The following is a 13,266-nucleotide window of genomic DNA, read 5'->3' as shown; positions in this document are numbered from 1 at the left end:
AATATCTGACTGGTACCAAAGGAGTCCCACCTTCCTTCAGGTTCTTTTTTTTCTACATGCATCTACATATTCAGTGTTTTTTCTGCATTGACTCAGCTGTGTGCAGGGCCCAGCTGAGTTCAACCCACTACACTGGCAGCAGAGTAACCTAGGTATGACTAAACACAAGGATCTAGAGAAAAGTTAGCTGTCCTCCTCTTAAAGTATTCAAATATCTTCTTTTTTAGCATTCAGACCATGTAGCCCAGCCTTTAAAAGACGAAACCAACACAAACATTAGTAAAATTACCCTTTTCCATACAGATCCAGGCTTACATGCACACACACACATACACAAGTTCTGTGAAAGCTGTTAAACCTGCTAAAAGCAGTGCAGCAAAGACTGCTTGTTCTTTCATCTACAATGAAATCAAATATTCAAACCTCACATATTTTAGACTTTTAAAAGGTGCTGTTCAGATGTCATCCATACTATTACGTATTTGTATTTTTCAAACAGATTAAATCTCACATCACTTAATTGACAGGGAACAAATCTAAAGCACTATTAACATAACTCAGTTTTGTATGTCTCAAATTGAAATACTGTTTCTCATCTTCTAGGAACCATAAATTCTAGAGATTAAAAAAATTCTAGATTAACAAAACCTGCAATCATATGCTTAAACTTCAAGCCTAAGACGACTTCTGCTTGGAATTAAAGCAACTGTTGAGTAATTGAAGACAAGCTGTGAATCACTCTGTGAGAGTGGGCAGTTATAAACATTTGATTGACTATTTTAGAACTACTCTAAACAGTGTAATTTACTAGTGAAAACAAGATCTAAAGATTTGATTGTGAGACCCTATGGAACTGAATTTACTTTCCTGAATACTTGAACTTTTTGATCCCATTGTTTAAAATGCAACTTGAGTCATGCGTTTTATGGAAGCCACTTGTAAAAAGCAAGTAGAAACAGCAGAAAGAAAAATAAAAGGCACTGTTGATATGATGAAATGCTATGCAGATGACCAGATCTAAGTGTGCTGGCTGTGGGTAAAAAGACCCCCCAAAAATCTTACATTTTAAACTAAGCTTGAGTAAAAAAAGCTGTAGGAGCATCTGGTCTGTAGATTACAAATATTTAAACAATTTGTAGGACAGCTGAATTTTGTAGAAGAATTCTGATTTTGCAAACATCTTGCCTTCTCTTGCCTTATCTGGATGTAACCTAACTTTTTGTAATATCCAGCTGTAAATTGCAGAAGACCTAGCTAAACAAATACTGTTTAAATAAACAAAAGAGAAAACATGTTAATTAAAAAAAAGTAGAATAATGCTTTACTGGTCTTTGCCAAATATACATGTTTTATTATGAAATTATGAATATAAAATTAGCCAAGTCCATGCATAGGTCTTAAAATCACCCCCTCCCACCCCCCATCATCTTTTGTGCCTTCAAAATTGTATTTTAACAAATATAAGTATTATTTATAGTAAAACTCATTAAGTCAAGTAAAACATCAGCCACACTATAGTGCTCAAGTGTGTAGATAGCAAAAATGATAAGCTATTAGGTTTGTGTGGCTAAGTGCCATGAATTGGCTGAAAGATTTCCTTCTGTTTTGATTAAAATTTTGTGCCTCTAAGGGCATGAAAAATACTGAATGTTTTCAGTAACATCTTGTTAATTAATTGGAAAATGTTTTTTTTCCTCTGTCACCAATTGCCAGACATTCAGAGAGTACTCTGAGAATATCAGCTTATCATTTTACATTGCATATTATATACTGAACAGCAGTGAATGTACAAATTATGTGATGTTTTCATATAATAAAGTTATGATCAGGATAAATAATTCAGCAGTATATAAAAATAAGAACTTTGGTTCTCTGAAATCTCAAGTATTCATTTGATGAGATCATTAGAATCATCACTGCAGTTTTACCTGTGTCATTCCCACAAGGTAGATTTTTTTTTTTAAAAGCATTTCAAAGATACACCATGGGTAGGCACTACAATTGCATTAATTTCTCTTTATATTGAAGTACTTGAAAAGAGATGACAACCCCCCGCAGGATGGCTGAATGTTCAGGAAGCTCGTCTATGTAGCTAAGCCAAAGGACAGTTTAAAGGCTAGTTCAACAGCAGCTTCTGTGACTGAGTCATGAAAACAGACATAACACTCCTGAGGTTTTGGATGTAGAGTGAGTCTCCTGGGAAGAAAAAAAAAAAAAAAAAGAAAAAAGATGTTATCAAAGGTGTTAGCTTTTTCTCCTCCACTGTTTGATATATTCTGGTTGTACTTTGAAGTTTCAGTAAGATGTTAAAAACTGCTGTGTAAAACAGCTAGCAAATTTCTGTGGCTCTACTACATTATCTTACTTCTTTCAATACATTAGATTTTTAAATCAAATTATTCTCTGCTCAGTTTTCTCAAGGCTGTGTATGGAAAATATTCTTCAGGTTTTCAGGATCTGTTTGTGTGGTACTGGTGTGTTTGCAGTCATCCAAGTTTCCAGGTTGCAAGCTGCAATCAAGGTACTTGGGAGCAAGCCCCAGTATTCACATACTTACTAATTTTGTAAACTTAATACATCTGGGTAGGTATATTCCCACATGTCAATCTAATAAGTTCTTTTAGGGAAAGAGCTTCAGTAGCAAAGCTGTTCATCATGGAACTACAGAATGGTTTGTGCTGGGAGGGACCTTGAAGCTCTTCTAATTCCAACCCCCCTGCCATGGGCAGGGACACCCTCCACTAGCCCAGGTTGCCCAAAGCCCCATCCGACCTGGCCTTGGACACTGCCAGGGATGGGGCATCCACAGCTTCTCTGGGCAACCTCTTCCAGTGCCTCACCACCCTCACAGGGAAGAGCTACTTCTTGATCTCTAATCTAAATCTACCCTTCTTCAGCTTAAGGCCATTCCCCCTTGTCCTGTCACTCCACGCCCTTGTAAACAGTCCCTCTCCACCTTTCCTGTAGGCCCCTTCAGGTGCTGGAAGGCTGCTATAAGGTCTCCCCAGAGCCTTCTCTTCTCAACACTAAACCACCCCAACTCTCTCAGCCTGTCTTCATAGGAGAGGTGCTCCAGCCCTCTCATCATCTTTGTGACCCTCCTCTGGACTCGCTCCAACAGCTCCCTTTCTTGTACTGGGGACCCCAGAGCTGGACGCAGTACTCCAGGTGGGGTCTCATGAGAGCAGAGGTGGAGGATCACCTCCCTTGACCTGCTGATCACACTTCTTTTGTTGTGGCTCAGGATACAGTTGGCTTTCTGGGCTGCAAGCACCCATTGCTGGCTCATGTTGAGCTTCTCATTGACCAATGCCCCCAAGTCATCCTCGTCAGGGCTGCTCTCAATACTTGCACATAACTGTGTGTAGCATTATAGCATAGCATTATAGCATAGCATATAGCTCTGCAAATAGTAAGGGACTGCCCTGATGTAACACATTGATATTGCAGAGACTGAAAAATTATTTTTAGAAAGATATTAACCGCAGCATAAACATTTTTACATGTTTAAAGATTTTAATTTTTCCTACCCCAGGGATAGCACACAAACTGCAGTGATGTAGTTTCATGGTGGGAAACAATTGTTTTTTCTTTTTTTCCTCTTTAAACATCTGACTTAAAGGCAAACAAGTTGAACAAGAGCTGTTTGAGAATTTCTACATTATTATTCCTGGCCATTATAATTACCTGTGGATAACATTTCCTGTCATTGTATCAGAAAAAAGTTTTTCTGCCGTATTCAGAAATGTATTTTGCTGTTTTCTGACTTTCTTATTTGCACAATAGTTGAACTAGTTGAAAATTATAACTTAATGAATTAAGCATAATCATTTATCTTCCTTTCACCCCTTCCCTATACTGATTTTCTTTTTATATGGGGAAAGCACAACTTCCGTTTAACTGATCATTTGCATTTTTCAGTCTATTTATCTAGTAGGCATACCAAATACAGAAGACAAACGTAGAAAAGGAGGAAACATCCTGCTGACTACTGCTCGTATGACTGTCTGCTTACTGCAGCTAAAATGTACACAGCACAAAGTATAGTAGATGGAGGAAAGAATAACATACGAGAAGTAGTGGCTACAGAATAGGGCTTACTGGCCTGGACTTAAAACAATTACAAGATCTGATACATTCTGAATTGTGAAGAAATTATACATACTGCTTTCTCGTTACACCTAATTTTAATTACTTCAAAAAATGTATTAGTTTTAGTATTTAATACCTAGGGCAGTACGCTGTTCTGTCACGCAAATCAGCCTGACCTATGTAGCAATAACTATGCATCATTAAGAAAATAACTTTAAGTAACAACAAAAATCACAATTTATTTACAATGACAATGGCAGAACTCTGAAAGCAAACTGAGGAAAGAAAACTCCCTTTCCAAAATCTCAAATAGGCTGGTAGGTTGGTTTGATCTTTCCAGTGAAAAAAAACCCAGCCACCAGCAATTGGTTCACCTTTCTTCTTTGTATCACTGAATCAGCATTATGCAGAGAGGCAAGAAAGGTGGGCTTTACTTGCCAAGCAGGAAATGGAGCGGTCAGAAGAATAAAGTGCAGGGTATTAAGAGTACGATTACAGCACTTTAGCACATCTGCGCAGCACTGCAAAGGGTGCCAGCTCTGTGGTGTTAACATGCTGGAATGGTGCTCACCTGAGTCAACACACCATGTTTTACAGCAGGTGGAACATCACAACAGTGCAGCTTCCCAGATCCCAAATCAAAGCTCCCTCAGTCTGTCAGGTCAAGTATTTCTGTGATGCTACAGTTAAATTTATTCTTAAAGAGTACAGCTGCAGATTCAAAACAGAAAACTTCGGGAGAAATAGATTAATTGGTCTTTAAACTCACCCCACAACCCAGTAATTCATTGTTGGTGGTGGTTTCTTCGGATCATTCCAGTTATCAGGAGAGCACTCAAACAAAATTCCATGTTCTTTTACCAGATCTAGGTCCTCATCTGCCTCGCTAAAGTCCGAAATCCCACTGCCTGCTTTTTTCTTCTTCTGTATTAAAAAAATATATTGTTAAATGTTAGTATAGAATGAAATATTTTTATGTAAACACTAGCAAATATAACTATGTGATATATTCAGGAATCTCTGATTGCTGTCAAAAAACCAGACTTAGATACAACTAACTTGCTTACACAATTCTTTTCTCCTCAGTTTTGTTACTTTGGCATCAACAGGCTTTTCCATTGTTATACCACACAGAGGTAGACACATGCTCCCTTTTTTGATGGTTTTTTTTCCCTCCTAACTGAACGCTATTTCTCTAATAAGACATCTGAGAAATACAGGTTCTTTAAAGAAGTGTGTTACAACAGCTAAAGCTCTCATCTTTCTTTCTCTGTGTGCCTCCCTAATTAAGAACTGTGATAGTAAAACTCCATTGAATAAACTTGGCCAGGCAGGAATTTCTTTTTGTAAATAAAGAGTTGAAGCACTTTGCTCCAAGTGTTTTCTTGCGGTTACTCAGTATGAGTGCGTAAGATGTATATACAAGTAAGACATTTTCGTGTTTCGTTGAGTTTTTAGGGCTATGTTTTGTACGGAGCTTTTAAATAAACCTTATAAAAGTTCCAGTTGTTTCTAACTGAACTCATGGTACCTGTACGATGAGGACCAAACTGCATCTACTTTTCTCTCTTGGCTCTGTCTTGGTGCTCAGCAGTCCTATGGGTCCTATAAAGCCATGGTATCTTTCACCAGAAATGTGAGGGGAAAAAGACCAGAACGGACATGGAGATAAACACAGGAGGAATTGTGAAAGAGTTTGTCACTAGTTTAACTCTTCTCTCACTGACATCAAAGGAGGTTTATTGCTCTTTTGTAAATGGCTATGTAATAATGAAAAAAAAAGCTTGAAATACTTTTTTTTTTTTCTTTTGAAGCATGAGAAATGAGATGAGATTATGGAAGCAGGAGCAGAAATCCCTCTGAAACAAAGTCTGTCTTAAGAGAGTTGCTAAGCCAGGGCATCTCTGGATCCACCAATGAAACTCCTGTTCCAATCAGTTGCTTCAAAGGTGAAAGAAAAGGGTTTTCCTGGAATAAAAAAAAAGTCTCAAGGAACTTCTGTCTGCCATGTGCACAAACAGAAACCACATCTTTCAGTCTGCCTACAATATTGAAGATGTGGGAGTTAAAGATCTTGAAGAGAAAAGATGGTCAACACATCACAACTACCTTAATTTCTCCAAAATGGCAGAAGAAGTGGTGAAATGCATCTTAGCATTTGAGAAACAAAATAGCTAATATTTGTCTGAGAGAGTGTCTTGTATTTCCCTAAACCTACTTTGGATTAAATTCATAAAGCTTATTCTAAATTACTACTAGTTCACAGAGTGGAAGAAATGCCACAATAGACAACAACTCTTCCTGTATCTTTCCTTCACACATAAAATTGTTTCAAACCCTGTTCTTGCTAATACTGCTACTAAAAGAGATTTAAGGAATATGTTAGTACTCAGTCTAATAATCTTCCCCACCAACAATATGGGGTCATTATCATGCGATTTCCAAGCTGACATTTGTTTATATTTTAGCACATCTTACACTATATTATTCATACTGAAAATACTCAAGAAAAAGTACGTATTAAGAGTAGATGTTTGATAGAACTGTGAGGGTCTGTACTTTCATATGCATTAAAACTTCTGTCCTTCTGATTTTATTTAAGAGTAAGAAAATACTAAGATGATGAAGAAGAAAGTGAGGCCAGGGCTGCTTATTACATACACTGACATATATTTTAGGGTTTAAGACTACAGAGCTTATTTTTGCTCAATTTAAAATTTACTCAAAACTTCTGTACACATTTAGAAGTTAAACTGTGATTTTTCAGTTCTCAAAAGTGAGGCAAAATTAATTATTGATCAGTTTACAGTAGTTTTGCATTACTGGTACAATTCTCTGAATCCTAAATTATAAAATATTTAGCTGACGTGAAAGACTAAGTAGTATAATAATACATTTCTGTATTTGACTGTTTCGTAGCGCAGTATGAACAAGGAGAACTTCTATTCATTCTTTTACGTTTTCCTCATGCCATAATGCAGCCTGCCAATTTCACCATTAATTGTTGGAGCCAACATGCAAAAACAACCTCAAATTTCTCTAAAAGAGAAACTTTGTTCTGTAGCACATGTTCATCAATTATTTCTGATTTTCAGAGCAGAATGAACCCAGCTGCTGCCTACTGTACTCACATCTGAAGAAGCCAGAAAAGCATGTGCTGAGGTAGCTGTGGCCAAAGCAGAAGTTTTGACTTTCAAGTGTGAGTTTTTCACTTTTTATGACCTACACCTAACAGTGCAATGGTTTCTTTATTCAGGGTTTTTTTTTTTGTTTGTTTGAACTATAAACTGTCTGTTTAACAGTTGTAACCAAAAGCAATTTAGTGATAAGAAACATTTGTGTATTCTCTCTCCTTGCTTTTGGGTTTCTACATCTCCCAACAGAGGTGCCTAAAATATATGACTCATTGCCAAAGTCCTATTCAGCTAAACCCCAGTGTCATGTGAAGTTGACAGAACAACCCACCAAATTAACCTGTTTTTCTAACACTTAACAACTCCTAGATGATTTACAAGGCACATCAGTCTAACCAGAAGTGACTTCTTCGGTAACTTTAAGAAAACATTTAAAAAATTATTCTGCTATTTGCAAACTATGTTCATTCAATTTATACTGTTATTTCCCATTTCTCATTTAAGTCACTTGGATTGTCACTTTAGAATCTAAAAAAAGCCAGTGATAGACAGTATTCCACTTGATTTACAGTTAATTGCTTCTCTTTTCCAAGAAGACTAAACAGGTCACAAAATCAGCAGAGATTAAATGTTAATTTGGTTCATGTCAATAAAAATCAACCGGGCGATTAACAAACCAGACTTTTAGCAAAATAAAGTGTGCATTGATCACAAAATGTCTGATCTGAACAGAGTATCTCATAAATTGATTCTTACACCTATTGTTTAGATTTCTGCATTACTACTACCATCCTACTCCAGGTGGATCACTTGGAGTAAACAGATTTTTAATGAAACACAAGGCAGTACAGTTGCTGACATCAGATCTGTCCATTTTAAAGTCTAATCTAAATACCAAGTACCCACATAAACCTGTGGCAGCTGGGATCAGGCTTCAGACCAAGTCTAGAGCAAGGCTTGAATTGGTATCTTTGTAACGGGAAAGAGCCTTACCCATTCTGGCATCCCACCTAATCTAAAATCCAGGAGATCTGGCAGCATAATTAAAAGGAATCAATTGTTATAGCCAGTTCTTTTAGACAAACGATTACAGAAAATTGCAGATGGCAAATGTACAAGCGTCTTGGGTAGCACAGAGAGCAAAGGCACTAAGAATGAATGACCCTCTCGCCGTCAGAGGTTGTTCAGACCCAATGACAGCACAGTGAGGGAAGACCACACTGTCACTGCTCATATGAAACATCATCTGTGAAAAGGCGGCCTAAATTTCCTTTTGCTGCCAATCTGAAATCCCCTCCCAGCATTCAAACAGCTAAACCCCTCTCTTTTGCTGCTTACAGTTCTTGAACCCAGGGCCTGAAACTTTTTGGTACGTTACAAACAAGTGTCCTAATATGAGACTGAATAAGAAAATACTATATTGGAGACAGGGAGTATTTATTTTGAGGGCACTTTTTTGGGGAAAGAGAGCCATAATTGCATGCATACTTGATTGGACAGTTGGAGAAGGAACCTGCCCATAACAGTAAAAATATCAGGAGCTTTAAAAACAACCACACATGTGCAAATACACCTGCTGGTGAACTATTTACATAATGAAGTGAAAACAGTCTTGAAATACTGAGTTGAGAATGTAAATACAAAAAACAGAAAACAAAGCTTCCATACTTCTTTCCTCATGGACTGCTGAAAAATGGAACGAATTGAGAGACAGCAACGATAGAAATTCTCAATTAACTGAGGGTGGATGGAGCCACCGAGCTGTGCTACTTCTTTGTGAGTTGGCGTTATAAAGATTCCTTGCATTGTTTCCAAAAATAGATAGTGGAAGAGGGTATTCTCAGGACCAGATGTCAACCTTCAAAAATAGGAGAATTCATTTACTATTCAAATAACTTTGAAACAAATTTCAGTTAAACATACACTTTTGTTTCTTAAGACCAAATTGTTTTTCTGGTAACTACAATGGACTACAAAAATGGATACAGACATTCAAAAGGTTTCTATTTCTACACCAAGGAAATCTTTTATTTGAACTTCCCAGGTCACATATACGTGGGACATGCATAATACATTCTACTGACACATTCTTGAGAAAGTCATCTTTTCTAATTAAGCTCTCCATTTAAGAGCTTTGAGAATACTTGCATAGCAAAGTTTTGGTTAGAATAAAATTATGCAGGAACTTCTGTGATCTGTGCATATTCAAAAAAACTATCCAAGTGTTGCATTAAAAATTAAATGCTGAATAAAAAATAATTTCTCACTTGATAGTGTTAAGTTCTGTATCTTTCTCCGAAAGGTTCTTTTTGAGGTTTCCTAAATGAAATGGATTTGGTAGGGTATGTTTTTTTCTAGTGACCTGAAAAACAAACAGATAGATGAACTAACAGAGAAAAACACAGCTCACAACAGAATCAAACCAACAAATCACCTACTTAAAAGGTAGTAACAGCATTTTTGAAAAGGCCCAAACAGTTGCATCAACTTATATAAATGTAATTATAGCCTGTTTTAAGTTGAAATGAATTAGAAGCAGTTGTACAACTGTACAGCAATTTGTTCTGATAACTTATGTTTACACCATTATTATTTTGGGAATATTCTCCAGTTATTTTTGCTGATTCCAATGCAGCTGTGTCCATTTTAGTCATGTGAAAACACAAATATTTAGAAGCAATGATAAAATAAAAAAGTGTCAGCTGTGAGGCTGACCCAAAGCTTCCCAAGGCAACAGAAGTATTTTCTACTGAATGTGGGGGCTCTCACAATTTAGGTTTTTTATAGTATACTTTATTTTTTAAAAAAAGTTACTTTAGTTAGAGTTTTTTTAAAAATTGCTACCTCCCCCAAGCCCACCAGAACTTTATCAATTCTTTTTGTGTTTGTTCTCAGACCTGATCCACTACACACTGTGGATTACTGCTTTCATCTTCTGCAGGACCTTCGGTACCGTGGTCTGGTCCTCCACTGTTTCGCGTAGGGCTCGGCTTACGTGTCATTAAGGAAGAGTCTCCAAATAGGCTCCTTTTGCTTGCTGGAGTGGTTACTGATTTGGAAGTATTTTGTAGCTTGCTTAGGATGGGTGAGGTGGTCGAGCTCTCTACTTTGTCACGCGTTGCAGGAAGGAACCAGTCAGCGCAAGATAAAGGTGGAATGGAAGGAGAATCTAGCCTTTCCTCTATGCTGGCATCTATTCCTTCCAGTTGAAGTATAGTGGCTTTGACCTGATCTACATATATACAGTCTGGTCCTGGATTCCCAATAGCTTTGGATGCACAGCCTCCTGCCTCTAGCAGGACACACAGCATAAAGTGTCTCTGTGAACGCAGAAGTAGCAACATTAGCCTTTGGTTTAACATAACAATATGTGCTGTATTATATTTATATCTCATCTGATACAGGGGCAAAATACAGTACTATATTCAACACTCCTTCCTCATCTCCAGAGAGTTAGTTATTTTTTTGCTAATCAAATCATGTTCAAGGAGATCTTTGTTATGTTGCTTAAGTTAATCATGCAAACATAAAAGCTATCACTTACAAACTCATTAGTTGTTTGCTTTAAAAAAAAAAATCCACATTTAAAAAATGCAAACACATTTCTGAAATAAGTTGTCTGAAAATACAAAGTAAAAACATTTTCAACCAAAGTGGAAAGGCATAAAAATAACAAGAATTTACCCTTACACTTGCAAGCTTTACAAAAGTATAAAAAATGCTACTCTCTGAGAAATTCTATCCCAAGAAACAGCTATGATATGAATATTTTTGTAAAATTACTAAATAAAATGCAGGGAAAGTGTTGATCTTACTGAACAATGGACAACACACAACAGCAAAACAGAGCATCAGAGAACAGGCATACTGCAAATGTTAACTTACCAAGCCTACTATCAGTAAAAAGTATCTTCCTTCAGGTTCCCTGTATCCCGTAAAACTTGAATCTTCACATGGCTGGATATGATGATGTGGAAATACTTCCCGCCATATCACTAACTGACCAATCTTTTGTTCTGCTGCCAAGGGTAACAGACAATAGTGCCGACAATATAAACCTATATCAATAAGATCTTCCTTTGGCAAGTGATTACCAATCAAGTAACCCTTAATTAAACACAAAAAAGGAAGCATATTCAGTAAGAAATACACCACCACCACTTATCACTTAAGACTACTTTTAAGATATCCATGCTCCACGTGCGTTGAGATTGTAAGCTTTCTGGCCAGAGACTGTCTTTTTGCTATACAGTTGTACAACAGATAAACACCGAGCTTTTGCACCACATCTGAAGAATCAAAATACTGAAATATAACCAAATAAAACATCAGCATATATGCCAGTTATCAAGGGTGAGCAGGGAAATGCATGGCTTTAACAGCTTGCAAAACAGAGTTAAGGTGCTTTAATTCTCTCTCCAAAGATACTGAGCTTTCACTGGAATTAATAAAATTTCCAAAGAACATACACAGTACAACAGTCTTCCTAGCACTTAAGGGCATTACTGTGCAGTTCCATTTGTGCTAACAGTTTAGTCTCATAATTGCATAATAAAATCCTTAAAATGTAAGTTTTCTTAAAGCAAAGGCTGTTATTTTCCTCTTCATACTGTTGAATACACTGTCTACATTTAATAGAGATAAATAAGTCTGCAAATGAGGCCAAAGTGAAAAAAGCTGTCAATCCAATTTCTCAAGTCTTTAAATCACAGACAGATTAAAGATAGATCACTTGTTACCTGTATTAAAAAAGAGCAATGAACAAAAAAATTCCTATTAGAGTATCATACAGTCTCACTTGAATTGACTCTTACTACTTTCTTATTACTGTCTCTCTCCAATCCTTGGATCATACAGCACAAAATTCCCACAGAAGAGTTTCAAACAAGTATTTTGTTCTTTCTGATCATGCAGTACATATCACTTCCTGACCTTTTTTTCTGTTGTGGTGTTTGAGTGTTAGGTCTGTTACTAGAAATAGATGTTCAAAGCAGTCATGCATTTTTTTCATATTTGTGAGGTTCTGAAAAGAGTTACTCCATGGCTGGGTTAGATTACTGGATGCATTTTCCTAATCTTTAGACCTTAATCACTAATACTACCTTGTAGAAGAGACAAGAGCCCATAATCATATATAATCTTCTCATGTCGTAATAATCTTCAGACTGTGGGGAAAAAAGCATGGTATAATTTTTAATTCAGTTTTTAAATTTTATTTACCAAATGCAAGTCAGCTAATTCCAGTCAATTGTAATCAATCTTACTAAATACTTTCATTTTTGACCACTTCTTATTATCAGTACAGCACTTAATACTGAACAGCTAAGTGAAATAAGTTTTTAGCCGCCATTATTGATTTTTGTGTCACTACAATTTTAAGCTCAAAATAAGAACTAAGCAAGAATTCTGTTATCTGTCCATAAACTATTTTTGTTAGGAGACGCTAATTCTCAGAGTTCTTAACAGGAAAGTAGCTGAAGCATAACTATTGACACCAGAGGCCCTCTTAGAGTAAAACTTCCAAGTCAAAGCATATTTTTTTGCAGTATTTGTCATTTTACCCAAAATGCACTCATTCATTAATCTTTTAATCTAGATGCCCAGTGCTCTCAGATTAGTAACACTATCTTTAGGTGGATATAGTGTGTTTTAAATGAAGCGGGTACAATCAATTTCTGTGCAATAAACTACAACTTCTAAACATTGCTTTCTGTAAATAATCATCCAGGTTTAGCACAATGATTTTTTTTCTTATTATTCTTTTGCAAGATGGACTATGTATCTGCCTACCTTGTATTCTAGGTTTTAAGAACCATTAAGTATCTTTTGTAATTAAGAATATGTATGTCCCAAATTGTTACACTGAATATGTGATCAAACAAGTTCGCTTTATGCTCAATTATAATATACCTATAAAGAATATAATTTTAAAGTAACTGGTCTGGAACATGAGTTTAAGAAAGCTCTTTCATTAGAAAGTAAAACTGAAATTTCATTGTTTACACCTCACTGTCCTATACAGGACAGTAAAGAGCATGCA

The 13,266-nt window shown here is 36.4% G+C and overlaps 1 protein-coding gene across 4 annotated transcripts in view; it reads right to left on the bottom strand.

The window, feature by feature from the left end:
* Positions 1–1,328: 1,328 nt before the first annotated feature.
* INTU (inturned planar cell polarity protein) overlaps positions 1,329–13,266 on the bottom strand; it is a 53,577-nt gene continuing 41,639 nt past the window's right edge. For 3 of the 4 annotated variants that reach the window (XM_075751116.1, XM_075751115.1, XM_075751117.1), the window contains exons 10-16: positions 12,329–12,391; positions 11,112–11,333; positions 10,124–10,546; positions 9,494–9,588; positions 8,895–9,084; positions 4,862–5,016; positions 1,329–2,196 (exon numbers count right to left, since the gene is read on the bottom strand). In XM_075751116.1, coding sequence (XP_075607231.1) covers positions 2,085–2,196; positions 4,862–5,016; positions 8,895–9,084; positions 9,494–9,588; positions 10,124–10,546; positions 11,112–11,333; positions 12,329–12,391 — 1,260 coding nt within the window. In that variant the 3' untranslated portion in view covers positions 1,329–2,084. Of the gene's footprint in view, positions 2,197–4,663; positions 4,773–4,861; positions 5,017–8,894; positions 9,085–9,493; positions 9,589–10,123; positions 10,547–11,111; positions 11,334–12,328; positions 12,392–13,266 lie in introns of all 4 variants that reach the window. The other variant, XR_012835193.1, reaches the window with a different exon arrangement.

This window comes from Balearica regulorum, chromosome 4 (genome assembly GCF_011004875.1).
Source record: "Balearica regulorum gibbericeps isolate bBalReg1 chromosome 4, bBalReg1.pri, whole genome shotgun sequence".
NCBI classification, from domain to species: Eukaryota; Metazoa; Chordata; class Aves; order Gruiformes; family Gruidae; genus Balearica; species Balearica regulorum.
Note: the sequence above shows the minus strand (reverse complement) of the source record. Positions and strands in the feature narration are given on the sequence as shown.